The 25,498-nt window shown below is 36.4% G+C and overlaps 2 protein-coding genes and 1 non-coding gene across 3 annotated transcripts in view; 1 reads left to right on the top strand and 2 right to left on the bottom strand.

Moving 5' to 3' along the window:
- Mbtps2 (membrane bound transcription factor peptidase, site 2) overlaps positions 1 to 25,498 on the bottom strand; it is a 43,846-nt gene that overhangs the window by 3,089 nt on the left and 15,259 nt on the right. The window contains exons 5-10 of the mRNA XM_077106743.1: positions 24,283 to 24,410; positions 10,544 to 10,662; positions 8,576 to 8,756; positions 3,018 to 3,112; positions 2,453 to 2,648; positions 1,229 to 1,304 (exon numbers count right to left, since the gene is read on the bottom strand). Coding sequence (XP_076962858.1) covers positions 1,229 to 1,304; positions 2,453 to 2,648; positions 3,018 to 3,112; positions 8,576 to 8,756; positions 10,544 to 10,662; positions 24,283 to 24,410 — 795 coding nt within the window. The remainder of the gene's footprint in view (positions 1 to 1,228; positions 1,305 to 2,452; positions 2,649 to 3,017; positions 3,113 to 8,575; positions 8,757 to 10,543; positions 10,663 to 24,282; positions 24,411 to 25,498) is intronic.
- On the top strand, positions 5,736 to 5,811 carry Trnaa-ugc (transfer RNA alanine (anticodon UGC)). The gene has a single exon. It is a non-coding gene; the product is annotated as a tRNA-Ala (tRNA).
- Yy2 (YY2 transcription factor) lies at positions 20,099 to 21,232 on the bottom strand. The gene has a single exon (XM_077107420.1). The coding sequence runs from the start codon at positions 21,230 to 21,232 to the stop codon at positions 20,099 to 20,101; it is 1,134 nt and encodes a 377-aa protein (XP_076963535.1).

The raw sequence follows: 25,498 nt of genomic DNA, 5'->3' as shown, positions 1-25,498 counted from the left end.
AGTTAAGGAGCCAGCTGTGAGCTGAATAGAAACCACCTTTCTGTGAGTCACAAGAAAATACTGTTCTGGGACTGAATTTGAGATTACGATGGATTTCTTTACTTTTTATTTTTTAACATCTCTGCCATTATATCTATTATTTAAAACAAAAGAGTTTATATTATTTTGAAGTTCAAAAATCTTGACAAGAAAAATAAGGTAAACCACTTATAGACAAACCAATTTATAATGAACTCCTAGAAAGATTAAGCTTCTCTAATCCTTTAATGACACCATGGAAAGAAATGTGGAAGGAATAAGAAATTGGGGGAAAATTACTTTGTTTTGTTTTGACAGTGCTGGGGATGGAACTCAGGGCCTTACACATACTAGGCAAGCACTCTACCACTAAGCTCTACCCCCAGTCCCCAAATTACTTTTTGGTTTTTACAAAGACTCCCTTCATTTGAGGAAATGAAGCTTTTGACCCTTGAACCTTGCTTTATTTTATTATTATCTATAAGGTTATGGCATTAAGTATCTCTGACAAAGTTGCAGAGTCTCCAAGATACAATCTTGATTATACACTTTTTTTGGAGTAACTGCTCATTTGTTCTCTATTTCACTTTGTTCCAAATCATCAAGGAAAGAAAGTTAAAGATTTAAAAGTGACAAAAATAAAGAACTCTTCCAATTACATAATAATCAATTTCTATTAAAAAATTCACCTTTTATATGCAAACAGGATATGCTAAAAACTACATGAGATTTTGTCCTCTGAATTGCTATTTTATTAATGTAAAACTGGTTTGATCTTCCTTAGGCATTCCTTAGTGGACCAGTGAAATGCATTTACATAATCCCTGGTTATATATGTAAGAATTGTCCTCCATTTGGTCAAAACTAACAAGCTCAGATGGGCAGAATTCATCACCTTATTAGTAACTGAAGCTTTCATCCTTTATAAACTTACTAAAAGGTTTTAGACCTGTAAATTCAAGTTTTAATTTGTATTCAGGGTTCCTTGCCTTACAGGAAGGAACCTTTCTCCCTTTCTGATAATTTTTTTTTTCCTCCTTTTTCCCTCCCAGGTACAGTCTAAGCTCTTTCAACTTCTTTAAAGTCTCCTTTTTAGTTGTTAGTAATTAAGTGATACTTGTAAGGTTCCAATACTCTATTCAAAGTAAAACTGACCAAGCTCCAAACAACACTTTGAAAACTTTTTTTTTTTTCATACCAGAAAGGATACTTAACAAATGTCTCCACAATCACTGGCAGATCTATGCTTAAAAAGTTGAAACGTGGGATAAAACTGGTGATGCTCACTAAAAAGGAGAAACAAGGAATAATGCATATTATTTATATTAGATAAGCAACAGCATTATAAATTTTAGCATAAGGTCAAAATGTAGGCTAGCTATTAAACAGGTTGAGAAAGCCCAGGCTATAAAAGCAATCATTATTCCAGAATAGCTGATAAAATGATTGGAATGAAATAATCATGTCCCAGTATGTATTTATAATTTGAAGCAAGCGTAAGATAAAGGGGACTATATACCAAATAGTTTGAAAAAACATTTTATAGTTTACATTAAAGAACTCATACCCTTTCAAAGAGTTATAACTTTTAAATCACATTTACTCCAATTATTATGCTATTTAATCTCTTTTTGGTCTCAGTTTTTTCTTCATTGCTAAAACAAGGATTAAGATCAGGCAATCTTTAAAGTCCTTCCTCTTCCGTGGATTCCAAAATCCTGTCTTTGTTCAAAACACTTAAAACCTATCCTGTAATTAGGCAGAACCCACAGTACACATTTATGAATGATCCCAACTTGGGACATATCTTCATATGTTAAGGGTGTACTGAATAATTGCAGTCTAGAGTCATTTAGTGTCAAATGAATAAATAAGAAAAATGACCCAGATTTGTTTATCAGGATATGACTACAAAGCAATGAAAAAGCCTTATGTTTAGTTATTTGATACTAAGGATTTATTTATTTGGTATAGGGCATGTTACCATTGAGCTATATCCCCAGCTTTTTATTTTTCATTTTGAGACAAAGACATATTAAAAACCATTGATTTGTACATTTTAAAAGTGTGAACTGTATGATGAATTGTTATAAGAAAAAATAACATTAGGAATCTTACACAATAAAATGAGTTGGACTATATAAGCCATATGAAGAAGTTATATATTTAGTTCAATCAGGTTGCTACTGGTAAAATGACTATGCTGGCCCAACTTTGTAATCCTACGTTCATGTGTCATGCATACATGGCTTCAGAAATTTAGATTATCTTCCTACTGCCTAAATTTCATTTAATGCTTAAGAACAAGAAAATAAGACTTTGACAAGTGATCAAATTTATAATAAACAAATTAATGCAAGGACTTCTGAATTTCTACACTAAAAATATAAGTGATTTTAACAATTTCCTACAGGTCCACCACAATAATACTCACCTGTATAATGAAGATGTAGTGGATGTCCTACGTATAACATATCAATTTGAGGCGGGTGTTTTACTTTTATTAAGCGAGTGTGAGTTTCCAAAGAAGGTATTATACAGAAACTCGAACTTGAGCTTTTTTTACAATCTTTATTGGTTCTACAAACTTGAGTGGCTTCAACTGCTTTCCGGGCGGGTAGACATGTATGCTATGAATAAAATATTAATTAGTAAATATTAAAATGATTTATTGATTTATTAAATTCAAGTCACATTTTATCAATATTTTTCATGTCAACTAGCATATTAGCAGTGAAGTTCACATAAAGGAATTGCCATTTATGTGCATATACTATAATAATTTCAAATATTCCACCGTGGTCATATAAGATATTACATTAGTATAAATTTTTAAAGATTCTCAGATAAAATGTGACATGAAATGTAGAGATATTAATAAAATGATACAAAGTAAACAGAGAAAAAAGGGAGAAATTTTCATAATTTCCATTATAGTTTTCTATGCTTATTTTGTTATAATTATATCAGACAAGCAAGATTGCCTCAGGGCAACTTACCAAACGTTTATTAAAATTATTTCTGTAGGAAAAGCACACATCTGTGAGGCTGTGATTGTTACAGCATTCAGTGGAACCATCTAGCCGTTTGTATGCTAAAGAGAAACAGTGCTTATTTGATTATTAGAATCTGTTACATATTTGTAATAAAAATTTTGCGCTTTTTAAGACAAAAAGTAAATAAAATGGCATATGAATCAGGAAGCTGCATAATTCAGTGTTTAGCTTGACAGCTAATTGCTGCAGTTTGATTTTACATTATAAAAAGCAATTCATCCAATTTGAAATCAAAAGTGGCACTTAACCGTAGGTAAGCTGTCCTCATAAACTTATCCACCCATAAAATTGGAGTTACAGGATCTCAGTAGGTTTTATAATAATAACCCTTTCTGAAGTAGATAGTGAAGAGGGCCTATCTACTTCTGAAAGGTTTTGGAATATAGTAAATCTTGAGAATAGGGAAAATTGACAAATATTTCAACCTTAAAGAATCAGGTTGCAGGCTGGGGTTGTGGCTCAATGGTAGACTGCTTGCCTAGCATGTGTGAGGCACTGGGTTTGATTCTCAGCACCACATATAAATAAATGAATAACATAAAGGTCCATCAACATCTAAAAAATATTTTTTTAAAAAAGAATCAGGTTGGCCCACTGAATAATTTTAACATTACTAAATAGGAGAATACAAGTGCCTCCTGTTATGATCAATAGGAAATACCAAGTATTACCTATGAAGTATTTCTGCTAAAAGAAAAAACAAGGAGTATCCTGAATCAAATCAAGCCTCTAGAACTAACCACTGGTTTATAGGAAACCAGGGGCATCTGAACAGATTAGTGACATCAAAAGGATATATAAATAGAAAAACACAGAATATATGAAGTTTAAATGGTTCAGTTTCTTCAATAAACATATACCATTTCAAAAACAGTCAGGGAACTACTAACAACTTAAAAGAGATTTTCAGAAGCCAAATTAAACAAACCAAGTATTAAAAAAAAATTAGCGGGACTGGGGCTGTAGCTCAATGGTAGAGTGCCTGCCTTGAACATGTGAGGCACTGCCTTGAACATGTGAGGCACTGGATTCTATCTTCAGCACCACATAAAAAGAAAGAAAGAAAGAAAGAAAGAAAGCTATTGTGTCCATCTACAACTAAAAAATAATTAGGGTTCTGGGGATGTGGCTCAGTGGTGGAGTGCTTGCCTTGTTTATGTGAAGCCCTGGGTTCAACCCTCCAGCACCATGAAAAGAAATTAAGGAAAACTGAACAGCAATAAGATATTTTGTTAGGTGTTGTTATGATTTGGATGTGAGGTGTGCCCCAAAAGCTTACATGTGAGACAATGCAAGATTCAGAGGAGAAATGTTTGGGCTGTGAGAGTTTTAACCCAAGCCGTGATTTAATATCTTGGTAGGGATTAACTGTGTGATAACTGAAGTGGTAGGGTGTGACTGGAGGAGGTGGGAGTTGGGGCATGGCTTTGGGGTATGTATTTGTACCTGGAGGGTGGAGTCCCTGTCTCTGCTTTCTGATCTTGGTGATGGGAGCTGCTTCTCTCTGTCATCTTCTCCCGCCATGAGGTTCAGCCTTACCTTGAGCTCTGAGGAATTGAGCCGGCCTTCTATGGACTAAGACCTCTGAAACCGTGAGTCCTCAAATAAACTCTTCCTCCTCTATAATTGGGCTGGTCAGACCCTTTAGTCACAGCAGCAAAATTGCTGAATAAAACATTGTGTTCATGTTTAAAGAGTAATCACTTTCTAAAAAGAGGCTTAAGTTTATGAGTGAATTGATAGGGTGCCTGGGATATGCTTTAAAATACTCCTCCCAATAGTGGGCTGCTTAGATGACAAAAGTGACAAAATGTTGGTAATTGCTGAAGATGGGAAAAGGTCCATGAAGGCTTGTTTATACTACTCTTGGCTTTTATATATTTATTTATTTATTAATAAAATGTTCTTAAAAAGGGTTATACAGGGGTTTTGGCTCCGGGGTTGTGGCTCAGTGGTAGAGTGCTTGCTTAGCACATTGAGGCACTGGGTTCGATCCTCAGCACCACATAAAATAAATAAATAAAATAAAGGTATTGTGCCCAGCTACAACTTTAAAAAAAATTTAAAAAGTGTATTATCTAGGGCAGGGAATGTAGCTTAATGGTAGAGTTCAATCCCAAGCACTGAAAATAAAGTTATATATAGAAGATTAAATTTGAGAAAAAAATTTAAAAATGGTTTTCACTACTGCCTTTGTTGCATAGTAAAATTATTCTCGAATATTAATCACATTTACCTATACCAGTAATTGTGGACAAATATCTAGGGTATTTCTTGACCTAAAATACAGGTTGTGAACATAATTTGTATTTTGGAACACTTTAAAAATTTGGGCCCAACAATTTTGTATAAAGAATACTGATGGGGCTGGGGTTGTGGCTTAGTGGTAGAGTGCTTTCCTAGCATGTGTGAGGCACTGGGTTCGATCCTCAGCACCACATTAAAATAAATAAAATAAAGGTCCATCAACAACTAACAAAAAAAAGAGTACTGATGATTTCCCAGCAACTTACGAGGCTGAAACAAACAGATCACAAGTTTAAGACCAATTTGAAAAATTTAGTAATACCCTGTCTCAAAATAAAAAAACGGCTAGAGATAGAGCTCAGTAGTAGATTGCCCTCGGAGTTCAATTCCCAGTACTACAAAAAGAAAAGAAGGGGTGGGGTTGTAGCTCAGTTGGTAGAGTGCTTACCTTGCATGCACAAGACCCTGGGTTCAATCCCCAGCACCACCAAAAAAATAAAAATTAAAAAATTAAAAAAAAAAGGGGGCTGGGGATGTGGCTCAAGCGGTAGCGCACTCGCCTGGCATGCGTGCGGCCCGGGTTCGATCCTCAGCACCACATACAAAGATGTTGTGTCCGCCGAGAACTAAAAATAAATATTAAAAAATTCTCTCTCTCTCTCTCTTTAAAAAAAAAAAGAAAGAAAAGAAAAGAAATAGAGATGCTGATTTTTTTTTTTTTTTGTACTGGGGATTGAACCCAGGGATGCTTTGCCATTGAGCTACATACATCCCTAGTACTCTCTCTTACTCTCAAGCCCCCAACACAATCTATCTGTCTGTCTCTGTCTCTGTCTCTCTGTCTCTTTCACACACACATCCTCACACATTTATATATGTATGTATTTATTTATTTAGCAACAAGATCTCACTAATTTGCTTAGGGTCTCACTAAGTTGCTGAACTTGCAATCCTCCTACCTCAGCCTCCTGATACACTGGGATTACAGGCATGCATTACTGCACCCAGCCAAGTTGCTGACTTTTTAAAAAATATTTATTTTTTAGTTGTAGTTGGACACAATATCTTTATTTTTATGTGGGGCTGAGGATCAAACTCAAGGCATCTAATGTGCGAGGTGAGCGCTCTACTGCTGAGTGACAACCCCAGCCCAGTTGCTGACTTTTTTTAGAGCTGAGAGAACTCAAAATGTTTAGTGGTCCTGAGAAGAAACTTACTTTAGTCCTGTTACCTGCTGCACAGGACAACATATCTGACCTCAAGGGGTATTTTCATTAGCCAAGAAAACTTTTCCTGGATTTCTGCCACCTAAAATATATAAAATAACTCTATCCCAAATAGCTTTAAATATGCCACCATTCACACACAGCTACCACTAGAATTATTTAAGTTTAGGTATATTTTAGCCAGAATATGTAAGGGAAAATTTATGCAAAGGAAAATTGCTTCTTGTTATTTAAACTAATTTCAAAATTATATAAACAAAAATACTATTATATATCTACACATAAACATATTATATTAGGGTGTTTAAGTACCCCTAATTAATTAAATTAAATTTAGTTATTTGGTTATGGTTGAGTTTGAGTGCTGATTTAACAAGTTTTTTTTTAATATTTATTTTTTAGTTGTAGTTGGATACAATACCTTTATTTCACTTATTTATTTTTATATGGTGCTGAGGATCAAACTCAGGGTTTCACACATGTGAGGCAAGCGCTCTACTGCTGAGCCACAACCCCAGCCCCTTAACAAGTTTTTTTTTTTTTTTATGGTATTGCGAACTGAACCCAGAGTTTCACACATGCTAGGTAAGCACTTTACCACTGAATGATATCCCCAGTCTATATTTTAAATTTTTCTTGTTGGTGAATCATAGTTATACACAATATTGAGTTTCATTTTGACATAATCATACATATATAGAATATAATTTACTCTACTTCATTCCCCAGTACTTCCTCCTTCCCTCCCCTCTTCCATTTCCCATTCTTCTTCCTCTACTCTACTGGTCTTCCTTTTATTTATTTACTGTTTTTTTTTTTGTTGTTGTTGTTTTTAAGTGGTGCATTGTAGATATACATACAGGTAAAATTCACCCTTATGTGTGTGTAAATTTGGTCAACTTCATTCCATTATTCCTCTTTTCCTATTCCTCCTCCCTCCCTTCAATTCTCTTCCTCTGCTCCAATGATCTTCCTTTAATTTTCATTGGACCCCCCCATTTTTCTCCTCTTTATTTTGGTCTAGATTCTTTATATGGGACAAAATATTCAACCCTTGACTTTCTCTGTCTAGCTTATTTCACTTAGCATGTTGTTCTCCAGTTCCATCCATTTACAGTAAAATATCACAATTCCATTCTTCTTTATGGCTGAGTAGAACACCACTGAGTATATATACCACATTTTATTCATCCATTCATCTCTTGACAAGCACCTAGACTGGTTCCATGACTTGGCTATCCCAGCCCATTTTTTAAATTTTATTTTGAGACAAGGTCTCACTAAATTGTCCAGACTCACCTTGAACTTACGACACTCCTATCTCAGCCTCTGAGTAGCTGGGATTACAGGCATGTGCTGGGGTGAGAGGAGTGGTGTACTAAAGATTGGACCCAGGGGCACTCTACCACTGTGCTGTGTCCCCAATCCTTTTTATTTTTATTTTGAGACAGGGTCTTGCCAAGTTGCTGAGACTAGCCTCAAACTTGCAAACCTCTTGCCTCAGCCTCCAGAGTCACTGGGATTTTAAGTGTGTGCCACTGCAAATTTTGTAAGAACAGAAAGAATTTTGTAATTCTAAAAGTCAAATATAAACCAGGCGTGGGGGCACACGCCTGTAATCCAAAGGGCTGGGGAGGCTGAGACAGGAAGATTGTGAGTTCAAAGCCAGCCTCAGCAACATCAAGGCACTAACAAACTCAGTGAGACCCTGTCTCTAAATAAAATACAAAAAATAGGGCTGAGGATGTGGCTATGTGGTTGAGTGCCCCTGAGCTCAATCCCTGGTACCCCTCCCCTGAAAAAAATCAAATATGATATTATAAATTAGAAGTTCAACAATAATATACAATAAAGGAAACATATGTAGTATCCAGTTTACCAAGAATAATGCTTAGTTTGGGCTTGTTTATTTTGCTGACTTGCTTTAAAAATATTAGAAGAGAATAAATCTATAGACATGGTCTAAGGATTAGTGAAAGTAATTAGTTGTGTTCAAAACATTATATTTCACTGACAAAATACACATACCTCTAACTGGGAAGCTTAACTGTTGTAAAGTTGAGGCACTTATACAATAACCAATTTGGGGCTCATAGGCGATAGTATCTAGACATTCGTTCCAATCTTGCACATTAGTAACAGGACAGTCCTGTAGATGAGTGACAAGGTCTCCCACAAAAAGGCCTCTGGGTCCAATGGCAGGAGAATCCTTGGGAAGAGGGAAAAAACAAATCAGACAACATGTGAAGACAAGCTATGATTAGTTTGAGCAAACAATAGTAAAAGACATGAAGTCAATTAAGTAGAATATTTTTAAATGCAGAAAATAATCCAGATTTGAATCTAAAACCTATAGTCTTAGAAAATTACCAAAATAAAATCCAAAAAATATAATTGCTTTCTCTAAGTCTCCAAGATTTTGACTTTGTCACAATAAAAAAAATCCACTTGCTGACCATTAAGACTAAAATGACAAAGGACTGGGAGAGTGAATTGTTAGTATATGTGAGGCCCTGGTTTCAATACCAAGCCTCATATTCTCTCTCTCTCTCTCTCTCTCTCATACACACATACACACACACACACACACATACACACACACACACAGCTTTTACCATATTTTGGAGAGACTTTCCAATATTCTCAAAATACATATAATTTTATAAGACCGTATATAAATATAGTCCCAAATATGCAGACTATACTATCAGCACTATGAACAGATAAGCTCACAAAAGCAATTTTCCTCTTTAAAAATGTCTGAAGAGAAGATCTGGCGCCATTATAGTAGTCATTGTATAAGGGAATGAAATAGAAAGTTGAAGACATTAACTTAAACTCCTATAAAATGTTTTGTCTGGATAGCTTAGGTTTCATCTTTCTTACTACTTAGGAGAAATGACATTTGTCTCAAAAGCAGAGGTATAAAAATTAACAGTAAATGTAAACAATTAATTTTATTAACAAAATACATGGAGATAGATAATCTTGATATTATCTTTGTAACTCAGAACAAAACAATTTCCATGGAATTTTTAAAAGGCAAAACCTTTTGATACTCAAATTAGTATTATAAAACCTTTATATCTGTTGGGTATAGCAGTGCATGCCTGTAATCCAAGTGACTCAGAGGCTGAGGCACAAGAATCACAAGTCCAAGGCCAGTCTCTGCAACTTAGCGAGACCCTGTCACCAAATATAAAATAAAAAGGAGTAGGGATGTAGCTTAGTGGTAGAGCTTTCCTGAGTTCAGTCTTCAGTATTGCAAAACAAAAAAACAAACAAAACTCCAGCAGTAGACACATTTAAAAAAAAATCCTTGGGCTGGGGTTGTGGCTCAGTGGTAGAGTGCTTGCTTAGCATGTGTGAGGCACTGGATTCGATCCTCAGCACCACATAAAAATAAAAATAAAGGTATTGTGTCCAACTACAAATAAAAAATAATTTTTAAAAATTCCTTAAAAGAATAGAAGAGCTGGACATGGTGGCACGTACCTATAATCCTAACAACTCAGAAGGCAAAGGTAGGAGGATCAGAAATTTGGGCAATTTAGTAAAAAATCTGTCTCAAAATAAATAAATAAATAAAAGGGCTGGGGATATAGTTCAGTGGTAGAGTGTCCTGGGTTGAATCCTCAAGTCACAATAAAAAGGAAGGAAGGAAGGAAGGAAAGGGAAGGGAAGGGAAGGGAGGAAAGGAAGGAAGGGAAGGAAGAAAGAGAGAGAGAAAGAGAGAGACAAAGAGATAAAGAGAGAAAGATAAAGAGAGAGAGACAAAGAGAGAAAGATAAAGCAAGAGAGAGAAAGAAAGAAAGAAAAAGTGAAAGTATTTCCCAACATTATATTTAGATTTGAAAGAACTGCAGTAATTTCATCAGAAGAAACTGAGCATTCTGTGTATGAGAACTTGAATAAAATGCCTGATATTAAATGCTAAGTATTAGACCATAACATCTGGAGAAAGAGTGCCCCAAGTACCAGTAATCCATTATTTACCTCAGCAACTTCAGTGATAAGCACCCCAACTCCAGTGTAGTAAAATGGCAAGAGAATTACCGGGAGTAGAACAAGAGCTAAAATACCCAAGAGGGCAAGAACAAAATTATGCCATATACCTGAAAAGAGAGAAAAAAAGTAGTAAGCTCAACTGGGGCAAGAGTGCCATAGGTAGCTGGATTTTACAACATGTAGGTATTCTGATAAATTAGTAAAGTGACTGGAAGAAGCAGAGAGAGCTATTTATTAATATAGCAGACAAATGTTCTGTTAGAGGCTACCTTCAATTCAGATACCAATATCTAAAATGGGCTTGTTAATATCGCATTAGAAAGACCACATGCTAGTATATTTAATACCAATAGAACTAATATATTCTACTATTTATTCTCTTCACAAAATCTATAAATCATTAATTTAAACATACTTGTGATATTTGAAGGAAATCTCAAATATATTCAAGTGAAAGTTATGACAAAATTAAAAAAAAAATCTTGCCAAACTGGGGTATGAAATCCCAAGTGGCACTTAGAAAAAAGGATTGTTTCCATTTAAGAATTGAACTATTACAAAGAGTAATTTTGGTGGAACAACTAGTTATGTATCTTATATCATGTCACAGACTATAAAGCAACAGACCTTTATAAAGGAACTGGTTCTTTTAAAATGAAAAAAAAAAAAAAAAAAAGCTAAAATTAGGGATGGGGATGTAGCTCAGTGGTAGTGTACCAGTCAAGCATGTATCAGGACTTGGGTTTGATACCCAGAACCAAAAAAAAAAACAAACAAAAAAAAACAGGAAAACATAAAAGCTAATATTTACACAGCCAGATCTGCTGATCTTTTCCATCATATATTCAACATTTGCAGCCATTCAAAGGAAGACTTTTCCTATCCCTAATATTATGTAAGTAATTACTCTTTCTGTTTAGAAAGGTGGTCTTAAATAGTTTTGTTTTGACATTTAAGTCTTTTATCATTTGGAATTTTTGTGTGTATGTTGTTGTGATTTATAAGTATGATTTTATTCAAATGTTTAATATTTTTTCCTCACTAAATTAAATGTTACTTTTCACCTATACTATACTTGCATCCATTCATTGATTTGCTTCTGAATTTTCCACTCTTTTCCACTGTTCAGATTATTTAAGTGATGATAAAGCAGTCATAATTACTGGTAGTAATAATATTGTAGTATTTAGCAAGTAAATAGCTTCAATTTATTTTGTTTATTTTGGTTATTTATCCTTTATTCATTCTGAAAAATTTGAGAATCATTTTTGCAACCACCAAATAGTATTCAGAATAGCATTTCTAATACCACTACAATAACTAAGGGTGAATCCACAATTTTGTATTTCTAACATATGATCTTGGTATATCTACATTTACTCAAATATTTTACATCTCTCACTAAAGATCTGTAGTTTTCTCTATATTGGACCTATATATTTCTTGAAAAAAGTTAACTTTTTTTAGTACAGTGTATAACTTTCTGAATGGGATATTTTCTTCCTAGGATGCTGTTGGATTGTTTCAGGAACACTACACTCATTTACTTCTTAACCACCAAAATGAATTTTACATATAGAATTGCATGGTCTCTAAATTCTTCTAATAATGATAATTTATTTCCTCCCTATCCCACCTGTTTTGGTCTTTTTTTCTGGTGGACACAACATCTTTATTTTATTTTTATGTGGTGCTGAGGATTGAACCCAGCGCCCCATGCATGCCAGGCAAGAGCGTTACCGCTTGAGCCACATCCCCAGCCCCTCTTTTGGTCTTGTAGCAGTGGCTAGAACTTCTAGAACAATGTTAAATAGTTGTGATAGCACCTCTTCTCTTGCTTTCTTCAGGATTTTAATAAAACACAAGAAACATCAGGGCTTAGATGGAATTGGTTTATATACTAAGCAATGAGATCAGGGTAAAAATAGAAAAATCTGAGTATAGGTAATCCAGGGTTTAAGTTTGAGATCATGGATCAAGGGAGAAGAAAATCTATTGCTGTGATCAAAGCAGCAAGGTACCCATTGCCTTGAGGCTAGTAATCATTACTGAAGAGGCTAATGTTTACTTCAATCAAGCCCTACTTGTGTTCAGTATAGTTTGGAAACAATAAAACACAACTAACCTCAATTCTTAAACACACAGAAGTGATTTTTAGGACACAAGATGACTTAATAGGTAAAAAAAATCAACTCACATTATTATTCCTAGAATCATCCATAGTAGTTATATCTGAAGGAATATAAACTGTCTAGCAAGACCATTGCTTACTATAATTACATTATCATTTCCAGATTCACTAATATTTTTACTTGACCCCATAAATAACTTTCAATTAGCTGATATAAATAAAAACAAGATTTTCAATATTTAAGATTTAAAAAAAATTAAGTATAGAGCCAGAATAGTCAAACTTTCTTTATTATTTAAAGTGATTTTTTAGCAACAAGGCATAGAGGTTTAGTTAGTTTGTTTTGTTTGGCAGTGCTAGGAATCAAACCCAAGGCTCACACATTCACACATGCTAGACAAACACTCTACCACTGAAGTAAACCCCCAGCCCAAGAACTTTTTTTTTTTTTTTTTTTTTGGTATCAGGAATTGAATCCAGGGGCACTTAACCACTGAGCCATACATGTAGCCCTTTTTATTTTTATTTCAAGACAGGGTCTTGCTAAATTGCTGAGGTTGGCTTTTACTCCTGATCCTCCTGCCTCAGCCTCCAGAGTTGCTGGGATTACAGGAGTGTGTCACCATGCCCGGCTCCAAGAACTTTTTAAAAGCAATTTGCTCTTCACTTAGGATTGGACAGCGGGTACTATTTAATCTCCCTTCTGAAAATTCTTTATACTTTAGTTCAAAATTTAAACACCTTCCTATAAAATTTGCTCAGGAAGCATCTATCTCATCTCTCTTCCTTACCAAATTTCAGATATATGGCTACTGGATTTTCCTTTTCAAAATCAGTATGTATTTCATTGCTTTAAAAAATAACTATGAGCTGGGCACGATGGCATATGCCTGCAATCCCATGGTTTAGGAGGCTGAGGCAAGAGGATTGCAAGTTCAAAGTCAGCCTCAGCAACTTAGTGAGATTTTAAGCAACATAGTGAGACCCTGTTTCAAATTTAAAAAACAATAAGATAAAATAAAATAAAAAGAGATGGTGATGTGGTTCAGTTATTAAAAGACTCTGGGCTCAATTCCTGGTATCAAAAACAAAAGCAAAAACAAAACAAAACAAAAACTTCAAACCAAAAACAGTAGCTATTACACATGCAGTGCTTTAAAAGTAGAATTATAAAAGCAGAATTAAGTATTCTTCAGTAGACTACCATAAATAATATTCTGGACTTTTTACATGGAAGTGGGAAGATATTTTAGAAGCAATGAAATTATTAAGTTTAAAATCAATAAGCTAGGCATTATGTGCATATGAATCTGTTATCTCTCTCTCTCTCTCAAAGTACGTAATTTATGTATATTCCCCCTTGCTCATTTCCACTTTGGGCAACAGCAAGGTGAGTCCACAGATCAGTAACTATTTAGCAGGGAATGAGATACTAATCCCTTCTTTTTAAAAATATTTTTTAGATGTTGACAGACCTTTATTTTATTTATTTATTTTTATGTGGTGCTGAGGAACGGACCCGGTGCCTCATACATGCTAGGCAAGTGCTCTACCACTGAGCCACAACCACAGCTCTGATTAATCCCTTCTTACAGATAATTCTAACTCTTTGAATTTGCCCTCTATTGATTTCATGGCAAGATGAGCATATCCCCCATTCCACCTCTCTTTATCCCTCTTCCCGGGAAAGATGGCAGAGCAAAGCCACCTCATTCTCCACTAGGCTGATAACTTCCAACTGGGAATGAGAAGGTGACGGGTTAGGTAGATAGACAGCAGGACTAGTTACTCCTATGCCAATTAGTAAACTCTGAAGGAGATATGTGGACCCAATTATTGCTGGAGACACATAACTTTCTTTGGCCCTAGTTGGGAATGTAGAGTGCTTGCCTACCATATGTGAGGTCCTGGGTTCAATCCCCAGTACTGGGAAAAAAAAAAAGATTTCCCTATTTTACCTACCAGCACCACTCATAGTAAACATATTCAACATTTTCCTTTTATCCCTCCTGAAATTTTCTCTGCCCACACCAGCAAGTATGTGAGTATATTTATGCATATATTTATTTATCCAAAGGTGAAAACCAGCATGTTTTCTAATAATTCTTTAAGGATACTTAAGAATGGTTTTAAAAGACTTTTTTTTTTCCCCCCTGCAGTACTGGGGTTTCAACTCAGGGGCGGGGCTCTACCACTGAGCTACATCCCAGCCCTTTTTATTTTTTTGAGGCAGGGTCTCACTAAGTTGCTGAGGCCTGCCTTGAACTTGCAAACCTCCTGCCTTAGCCTCCTGAGTTGCTGGGATTACAGGCACCCACTACTATGACTGGCTGGCTAAAGGACTCATAAGATAATTATCCATTTAAAATTTGTATTGTTACAATTATCGAAGAATGAATGTGGTGTTTAGTTCTAGGTTATGATGCATTGTGAATGTCCAGAAATATGTATACAAACATAATAAAGGGCATTTTAAGATACAGGTTTTTGCAAAGGACTTAAAATCAGCCTACTACAGTGATGCAGCCACTTCATGTTTATAGCAACCCAATTCACAATAGCTAAGCTACGAAACCAACCTAGGTGCCCTTCAATAGATGAATAGATAAAGAAAATGTGTTATACATACACAATGGAATACTATTCAGCCATAAGGAAGAATAAAATTATGGCATTTGCCAGTAAATGGAACTGGAAAATATGCCAAGTGAAATAAGACAATCCCAAAAAACCAAAGGCCAAATGTTTTGATATGCAGATGCTAACACAAAATAAGGGCAGGGTTGGGGAGTAGAAGTTCATTGGATTAGACAAAGGGAAATGAGGGAAGGGAAAGAGGATAGGAATAGGAAAGACAATAGAATGAATCAGACATTCCCATGTTCATTATGAATACACAACCAATATACATGTACAACCACAAGAATAGGAATTCATACTTCATGTATACATAATATGTCAAAATACACTCTACTGTCATGTGTATCTAAAAAGAACAAATTTTTAAAAAGTGAATGGGAATTTAAACCTAAAAAAAAAAAACCAAACTGGATACAGGTTTTTGGTTTTTTGTCTTCCTTCCTTCCTTCCTTTTTTTTTTTTTTTTTTCCTTTTTGGTGCTAGGAATCAAACCCAGGGTCTCACACAAGCTAAGTACATGATATATTACTGAGCTATACCCCCAGATTCTATACATACTTCTTTTTCAGTGTTGGGGATGGAATCCAGGGCCTTGTGCATGCTAGGCAAGTGCGTTACCACTGAGCTACACTCCAAACTTCTGTTTTAGGTTTTTTTTAAATATATTTTTAGTTGTTAATGGACCTTTGATTTATTTATATGCAGTGTTGAGAGTTGAACCCAGTGTCTCACACATGCTAGGCAAGTACTCTACCACTGAGTCACAACCCCAGCCCTGTTTTATAGTTTTTTAAAAACAGAACAGGGAGGAAGAGCATGAGAAGAAGATTACCATTAAACAGGGATGAGAGGTGGGAGGGAAAGGGAGAGAGAAGAGGAATTGCATGGAAATGGAAGGAGACCCTCATTGTTATACAAAATTACATATAAGAGGATGTGAGGGGAAAGGGGAAAAAAAAACGAGAGAAATGAATTACAGTAGATGGGGTAGAGAGAGAAGATGGGAGGGGAGGGGAGGGGAGGGGAGGGGGGATAGGAAGTGGATAGGAAAGGCAGCAAAATACAACAGACACTAGTATGTATAAACGTGGATGTGTAACCAATGTGATTCTGCAATCTGTTCACATGGTAAAAATGGGAGTTCATAACCCACTTGAATCAAATGTATGAAATATGGTATGACAAGAGCACTGTAATGTTTTAAACAACCAATAAAAAAAACCTCATTTTTTTCTCTTAGGACTTATACTTTATCCTGTGGCAGAGATAATTACATGAACTCATTGGTGTGGTAGAACTATTCCTACCAGCTTGCCAGGTCAATTGTGTACATTTCTTCCCAATTCCTTCTTCAGAAACTGTAGGTCAGTAGCTTGAAACTGATCATGTTGGGAGCATTTACACCATAGAAACCAGCAAATGCTAGTATCAGGGTTTCCCACCCTACCCTCCAGAGCCAGGAGTTAAGCATTCACTAGCACACTCTCCTCCTATATACAGTCTTCCCTTTTTCCATAACAGTTTTTTTCATTGACAGGTTAGAGGCATTATTAGAACCAGGGTAGGTGCATTATTAGTATAAGTGGAAGTAACAGGAACAACTCTGCACTGGAATGTACTATGATGGAGTTGGACTTGAGTCTGTGACAGAGAAGCTGAATGCTGGGAATAGAAGAGTTCACAAGACAGGAAGAGCCCAAAAGTCTGCCAAATCACAGAATCATCATATCAACACTGAACTGCTTATATTTGGAAAATTTTATGATAATTTAGGCCACTGTTATTTTAGTTATTAAAGCAGGTAGATACCTAGTAAAAATATGTTCCATTTACCATGTGCACATTGCAAATTGTTTTAAAAAGTTTTCTAAGTGGTTAATTCTAGAAATATCCAGAGTAAGTCTGGTCTAGAATTTATGGGGTAAATGATATCTTCTATTATATACATATATAGATACATCTCTTAAAAACACCTAAGGTGGGCTGGGGATGTGCTCAGTGGTAGAGCAGCTGTCTGATATGTGCTAGGCACTGGGTTTGATCCCCAGCAACATAAACAAACAAACAAAAAACCCTAGCAATGGTATTACATTAGGTATTATACTATATTTTAGACCTTTTCCCATATTTAGTCATGACTAACCCCCACCCCGTTTTGGTACCAAGGATTGAACTCAGGGGCACTCAACCATTGAGCCACATCCCCAGCCCTATTTTGTATTTTATTTAGAGACAGGGTCTCACTGAGTTGCTTAGCACCTCACTGTTGCTGAGGCTGGCTTTGAACTCCTGACCTTCCTGCCTCAGCCTCACAAGCTGCTGGGATGAGCAGTTGGGATTATAGAAATGCTGGGATTACAGGCACACACTACAGTGCCTGGCAACAGGTTTGCTTTTATTATGCATCTAATTAAGCACGCATCCGTAAGGAGATAGAAAATTATCTAGAAATGGAATTGTCGGATCAAAAAAGTATGTGAAATAAAATTGACCTTCAATAAATTTACATCAATTTATGTTCCTGTATTTGAAGTTTCTCTTCCCTCTGAATAGAGTGGATACTATCATTAAATTTAGTCTTTGATACAATCTGCTGGGTGAAAAATGAAATCTGTCTTGATTTCTATTTTATTTTGGTACTGGGGTTTGAACCCAGGGGCAGTTAAACAGGGAGCTATATCCCCAACCTTTTTATTTTTTTGAGACAGGGCCTTGTTAAATTGCTCAGGGCTTTGCTAAATTGCTAAGGCTGGTTTTGAATTTGCAATCTTCCTGCCTCCGAATCCTGAGCCAGATTACAGGCATGGGCCACCACACCTGGCTTGATGCTGTGTCCCATGAAAGATCCTACACATTCTATAAGGCTATTCGTATTTCTTCAGAGAGCTGCATATTTCTATCCAATGCCTGTGTACATCCTTGGTCACTTGCTAAGCGCTCTCCTTTAAAAACCTAATTTGCATACATTATTACTTATAAAATATAAATAGAGGAATTTAGTCCTTTGTAATAGGTATTATAATTTTCTCCTCTGAGTTTCTTTGGCTCGTTTTGTAGTTTTGCATTTATAGGCATTTTAAGTTTTGACATGGTCAATGGGTTCCTTTGTAGTCTTTTCCACTTTAAGATTACAAAAGGTACTCACATGTGTTTTATTATACAGCTTTCATAGCTTTATTAACAAAAGTAAAACAAAAAAACCCTCTAATTTCTTCAATTCACTCTGGGAAAACCAATTCGGAATATTGCGGGTGCGTGCCCTCCCCATGGCTCCACGGGCTCCAGCTCCCCCTCCCCCTCCGTGACTCCTTTTTCCCCCCATGACCCCCTCATGCCCCTGCTGCGCACCTATCTCTTTATCCATCTTCCTCCCCACCCCCACTCCCAACCCCATGTTGCTAATACTAGTCAAAGAAACAAAGCATGAACAAAAGGAATGAAGGTAAGGGCACACAGCTGCATAGATTCCTTGACTCTACAGGTGGTCTCCTATTTCTTGCCAGGCATGCAGCCTAGTACCATATCACCCCTCTAGATTCTGAATTTGTCTATGATAGCTTAAGTGACAATGGGGATGGTGGAACATATTTCTTTCTAACCTTCTCATCCATTAATGATTTGTCTATAAGCACACACAAAAACTGTTACAATTTTGTCTAGAGCAGGTTTCTTAACACTGGTACTGCAGGCATTTCAGCAGGATAATTCTTTGTCGTGGGGGATTGTCCTATGCACTATAGGACATTTAGCAGTACTCTTTCCCTATACCCATCAGATACCAGAAGAACCCTTCATTTTTCCTACATTTCCTAGACACTGTATTTATACAGACAAGCTTTATTTCCCTTCTTTTAGAACAGCTATTTTATTTTTGCTTTTTTCTATTACACAGGATGTATATAACGTGTTGAAAATCAATATGCAAACAATATATTCTCCATCTGAGCACTACTCTAACAAGCAAAGAAATCACACTGGATGATAACATCTGGTAATATTTTTTGGAAAATAATATTGACCAAAATAGGCTCAAACTGACTAATACCACCAAATCATCTAACGTTCAATGCCATTCAATTCAATGCAGCATAGTTATGCAAAATGTATTAACATCAAAGAATACAACCAAAATTAAGACAGCAAATAATGCATTATATCATTGTTGAGGCATGTCTTTTTCTCAGGCCATTAAAGAATAATCTTCATGTCCTAGTATATATATATATATATATATATATATATAAAAGAGCAAATAAAAGTTACTTTTCTTCAGCAGGAAAATATCTAAGTATGTAAATGTTCATTCTTTTAAAGAAAACCTCTGCACTCAAACTTATTCACCTCAAAAAAAAAATCAAAACAGTATTCCCAAACATATTTCTAAGAGTATAAAGATGAACATTTGGAAAATAAAGATTTAAAATATAGGCAATAAGTGAACTTCATATTTTTAAGAATGACAAAAGTCTCTAACTCAGCTTGTCCTTTGATGTCAGGCTCATCAATCATTCCCCTGTAGGGAAAAAACTTCACAGAAATATCATTACAGAACAAGGCAGTGAGTGCATTTTAGCAATATTATGCTACATAAAATTTGCTTTTTTCAGAAATATTTTAACTTTTACTATTCTATCAAAACATGACCTTGCATATTCAGGATACATTTTCCTTTTTTCTTGGAAAACACCTTTTTTCCCTCAAACAACAAAGGGCAGACATACTCTCAACCATACCAGTGGAAGATACTTCCCGAATTGGGGAAGGATCTTTTTTCACTGGCTGGTCTTGTTCTTGGCATGCGTTAAGATATGCGACTTCAGGTTAGTAGATTGAGCGAACTTCTTACTACAGCCATCAAAAGGGCACACGTAGGGCCTGTCTCCGGTGTGGATTCGCACATGGGTGCGCAAGTTGAAATCCAGAGAAAACCGCTTTCCGCAGCCTTCAAAGGTGCACTGAAAGGGCTTCTCTCCAGTGTGAACCAACTGATGTCGCTTTAATTTGGAGCTCTCAACGAAAGCTTTGCCGCATTCTGCACATACGTGGACTCGGGGACCGTGGGTGTGCAGATGTTTTCTCATAGCAGAATTATCCCTGAACATCTTCACGCAGCCTTTATGAGGGCAAGCGATGTTTCTTAGGCCATCTTCTTTGGGTTTTTTTGGCTTCATCCTGGTAAATTCTGCCAGCTGCTTGGGATCAGAGAGGTCAATACCTGGTATTCCTTCGGGAGGAAGTTTCTTCCCTGTCATGTACTCAGAATAATCAGGAGGTGAGTTTTCAGTCTGTCCTTGAACCTCTGTCCCCTGGTTTCCTTTGTCAACTGAGGACCACATAGTGACAGAGAACTCTCCCTCCAGGGTTTTAATCTGCACCTGCTTCTGTTCCCACTTATTACTGCCCAGTTCAGAGCTGCCATTTCCTACCTTGGCCTCACTGCTGGCATTCTTGCTGCTGTGCTTGCCACTCCGGCTGGTGTGCTTCCCACCACTGTGACCACAGGCTGAGGACATGGTGGAGCCAGAAAGAGATGCTAGGGTCTGCTGGAAACTGATATCTTCACCGCCGGCTGGGTCAACCACTTCGCCCTCGAGCTCATTGTTGGCTGGCAGGTTGTCTGCATCACAGTAACCCACCACCTCCTCTTGGGTCTGCACCATGATCATTTCCTGATCGTGGTCTCCGTGGCTGGTAGTGGGAGGGACCAGAGGTTGAAGTGCAATTAGCGGTGGGTGGTTGTGGCCACCGTGGATCCAATTACCGCTAATATCCTCGTACACTTCAATGGTCTGCACGGCCATAGTCTCCAAAGGAACCGTTTCCACATTAATCTGGTGTAGTTCTACAACATCTACAGGCATCTCCAAATTTTCTGTGGTAATGTAGATAACGCTGTCTGAGGACATGGCAGAGACTTTGCAGTAGTCTCAGCTACTCCGCAGCTGGTACAGGCCAGGAGATGACGGAGAACGCAGGTTCAGGTACAAAAGCACGAACTGCAGAGGAAGGCACGAGCTTGGAAAGCGCGTGTGCTTGAAGAAAGCGTGGGCTCTAAAGCAAATTACAGGCGGTTGAGTCAGAAGACGCTCGTTCTTCTGGGAACACCAAGCGCATGCGCCTGGGCACCATACGCAGGCACTTCCGGCCACTGAGCAATCGCGTGCCCACGTCTATACCCACGTCTATGCCCACGTGCTCCTCTATACCCACGTGCTTGTGCTCGCGTGTTCGCATTGAACTTCCGGCTTTCTTGCCCCGCTACTGTTGTTTGGACATTAACTTTGCTGTCCAGATCCTTACTGAATTTTTCTGCATTTCATTTCAGTTGATTTTGTAACCCCCCCCCCCCAACCAGGCTTATAATTAAGTATCTGGGGAAAAAAGAAAAGCCACTCATTTTTAATATTTAAGCTTCTTTATTTCCTCTAATTTAATTGCACTGATCCACATTTACAGATCAACATTTAATAGTATCAGCAATAGTTGATAGTGGGATTCGTTGTCTTGTCCTTTAATAGAAATACTTCTAAATGTTAAAACCAGTATGAAATATACAGTTATTCCTACTTTTAGTATTTTACAAACTATAAACAGATTTTGAATTTTGTTAAACACTGAGATGAGGAAAGTTTTTCCCCTAATGGTGAAAAATATTTACTACAGGTCAAATAGATTTCCTAATGATGAGCCATCCTTGCATTCTTAAGATAGGCCATATGCTTATAAATTTTCTATGCTATACACGAAAGATATATCATTGGTATATTGACTTTAAAAAAGTCTCAGTTTTGCTAGGGCAGTGGCACAAGCCTGTTATTCCAGCAACTTGGAAGAGGGAGGCAGTAGGAAAACAAGTTCAAGGCTAGCCTCAGCAACTTGTGAGACCCTGTCTCAAAACAAAAAATAAAATGGGCTGGGGATATGGCTCAGTGGTTAAGTGCCTCTGAGTTCAATCCCTGGTCCAAAGAAAAAAGAAAAAGAAAAGAAAATCTATACATTCAAGATTTGAAAGAGCCCGGAGTGGTGGTGCATGCCTGTAATCCCAGTGACTGGGGAGGCTAAGGCAGGAGGATCGCACGTTCAAAGCCAGCCTCAGCAACTTAGCATGGATCTAAGAAAATTAGTGAGACCCTGTCTCTAAATAAAATACTAAAAAGGGCTGCAGAGGTTAAGCAACCCTGGGTTCAATCCATGGTAACAAAAAAAAACCTAAAGAATTCTACCTGTGAATTTTATAGGGGCATGCCAGGTGAATGCAATACCACTTGAGCCACATCCCAAGCCCCTATTGTTTTATTTTTCTCTTTCTTTCTTTTCTTTTTTCCCCCTTGTTGTATTGTGTATTGGACTCAAGGCTTCTGCATGCTAAGCTAATGCTACACCCTCAGCCCCACTATTATGTTTTATCTTATATTCTTCATTATTACTAAGTTATTCCTATGCCTCACTTAATGCACTTTGGATACATCCCATATAATGGAGTATAATTTCTCATTCTTCTGGCTGTCTGGCACTATTTATTTTGTGTGTGTGGTTCTGGGGATTAGAACCCAGAGGCCTTGTGCATGCAAGGCAAACACTCTACCAACTGAGCTATATTCCCAGCTCTGGCACTCTCTTTTAATAGGAAAATTTATTTCATTTCTATATACTGACCAGATAAATGTATCTTTTAAAAGGTTTTTTGGGGGGGGCGGGTACTGGGGATTGAACTCGGGGGCACTTGACCACTGAGCCATATTCCTAGCCCTATTTTGTATTTTATTTAGAGGCAGGTTCTCACTGAGTTGCTTAGTGCCTCACTTTTGCTGAGGCTGGCTTTGGAATCCTGCCTCAGTCTCCTGAGACACCTGGCTTATTTTATCTTTTGATGATATCAGTTTTGTTGACCTGTTTCATGCTTTCACTATTGTAATTTGAAAGTTTTATGTGTGTCTTTAGATCTTGTAGTGTCTACATTTAAGTGGTATAGTCAAGCCTCTATTTCTGATTTATCAACTTCAGGTAGACTCTCTTTCCACTATGATGAAGTTGAGAACATTAGTACTTAGACTTCCTGTTTTTACTTTTCTTACCTCCAATTTTTTTGGATAGTTGTATAGTCACAGTCTGTTCAAGGATTGCAAGTTCAAAGCCAGCCTCAGCAAAAGTGAGGCACTAAGCAATTCAATGAGACCCTGTCTCTAAATAAAATACAAAATAGGGCTGTGGATGTAGCCCAGTGGTTGAGTGCCCGTGAGTTCGATACCTGGTATCCCATTCCAAAAAAAAAAAAAAGAATTATAATTACACTCTTGCTTAGCTTCAGTTATTCTTTTTAAAGAGATGCAGAATTGTGATGAATTTGTCATATTTTAATTTAACTCAGATGGATCTATGTATCCCAGAATGTCTTCCTATGTAGCTGTATATCTCCAAGTGATTCTGTTTCTCTGAACTCTGACAATGCTAGAAGTCATTATCCATCCTGCCCATCCTTGAGTGCTATCTCTTCTCCATTTCTGAATTCCTTTATCTCTTGGTTGATTCTTCAAGTTCTCTTTTGATTTGAGCAAATTGCCCTGTATTTCAGCTGAGGTAACATTTTTCATAGTTTGCAGGCTCTGTTTTTCTTTTATTTTGTAGTGCTGGGGATCACAGGAACTAGTACATGCTAGGTAGGTGCCCTGCAACTGAGCTATATCCCCAGCCCTTGGTCATTTTTTGCGTCAGTAAAAACAAAGCTTTCTTCTGTGTTTTATTTTTTAAATTTTAACCATTTGTGTTGTTTCAGTTGGTCTTAAAGAAATAATTATAAATTATTTTATTGTACTACTTTTAAGGGAGCCTTATAAGCTGAGTTTATTAACTAAAAGATGTAATTTTTGATGTCAGTACTTTCAATAAAACCACTAACCATAGAAAACTAAACAAAAACCACAGATGAATGTTAAAAAAAGAAAAAGTCGTCTGTTACCTGCACAAAATATCCTTAGCTGCTGAACTGGTGATATAAGTTGCAGATGGGTAGTGAACAGATCCACAAATGCTCCAGGATAAATTATGAAGAGAAAAATCCCAAAGCCATTAAATCGAACTTGTTCCCTAAGAAATCACAAGAGAAAAAGGAATTTACTAATACTATTGCATTTGTCAGATTAATAATTTATGAATTTTAAAAAATCACTCTAATTTCAAATTTTGATTTGAAAATCAAGTCTCTGGAATCTAAAAAACTGTGTTGATACAGTATATAATCATGATTTTAGAATAGTGTAGTATATATTTGGCTGTCTAAGAAATTAAAAATTATAAGACAGATAGCATTCTGATATAGACTAACAACTTCATTATGCTGAATAATAATTGAAATTAGACATTTATATAAACAGATGGTTATTGCTGAGAAATTAAATGATAATAATTTTTATGGTTTCCTATGAACTATTTTTAGAGAAAGACACAGAATATATAATTCAAGTAAATTATCAAATAATTCTAATTATCTTAGCTATTACAAATAGCAGGGGAGATTTATTCCTATTGAGGTAATGTTAAATATTTTTGAAAATATATAATGCTCAGATTGTCCTTAAGAGAACTATTTTTATCACTTCATTTTCTAAAATAAGCATTCTACTAATAGTCTCATAAGACCAAACAGCTACTCTAAAAGAAAAGCAGCACCCTAATATATTGTGCTGTCAATACTAAACATATAAGACAATACAATTCACTTTTGTTGGCAATTGAGATTTTATTAAAAAATTAATTACCCAAGTTATACTATTAAGTTGTTAATAATAACACCTCTATATGTAAACTCTAAAAGACTGCAAAATAAAAGCAAAGGTGAGAGTTAAAATAAAAGTTAATTGCCCTTTAAATCACTACCATGCAACAGTGTATGTTCTGTCAAGATGAGGATTTATTGCCAACAGACTCTAGTTCATAAGCAACTGGACAATAATAAGAAGCAATCAAGTTATTTCCTCTAAATAGTAGTTTGCCTTTTCTCTCGGCTATATACTCAAAAGGATGAAACACATTCCTGTGAGCATGCTTGGTTATGGCAGTAATTATCAGCAGGGTGACAAGGAAGTTGTGATGTACCTTCTTTCCACGATGATTTTTGTTGTTTTTGGCACCAGGGATTGAACCTAGGGCTAATCACTAGGCTTAATCATTAAGCT

Source organism: Callospermophilus lateralis, chromosome X, assembly GCF_048772815.1.
Source record: "Callospermophilus lateralis isolate mCalLat2 chromosome X, mCalLat2.hap1, whole genome shotgun sequence".
NCBI lineage: Eukaryota > Metazoa > Chordata > Mammalia > Rodentia > Sciuridae > Callospermophilus > Callospermophilus lateralis.
The sequence above is the reverse complement of the archived record's forward strand: the minus strand, read 5'-3'. Positions and strand labels throughout refer to the sequence as shown.

What these genes read in the sequence shown, in the direction of transcription:
- Yy2 (XM_077107420.1), bottom strand. Translation starts at nt 21,232, where the DNA reads ATGTCCTCAGACAGCGTTATCTACATTACCACAGAAAATTTGGAGATG.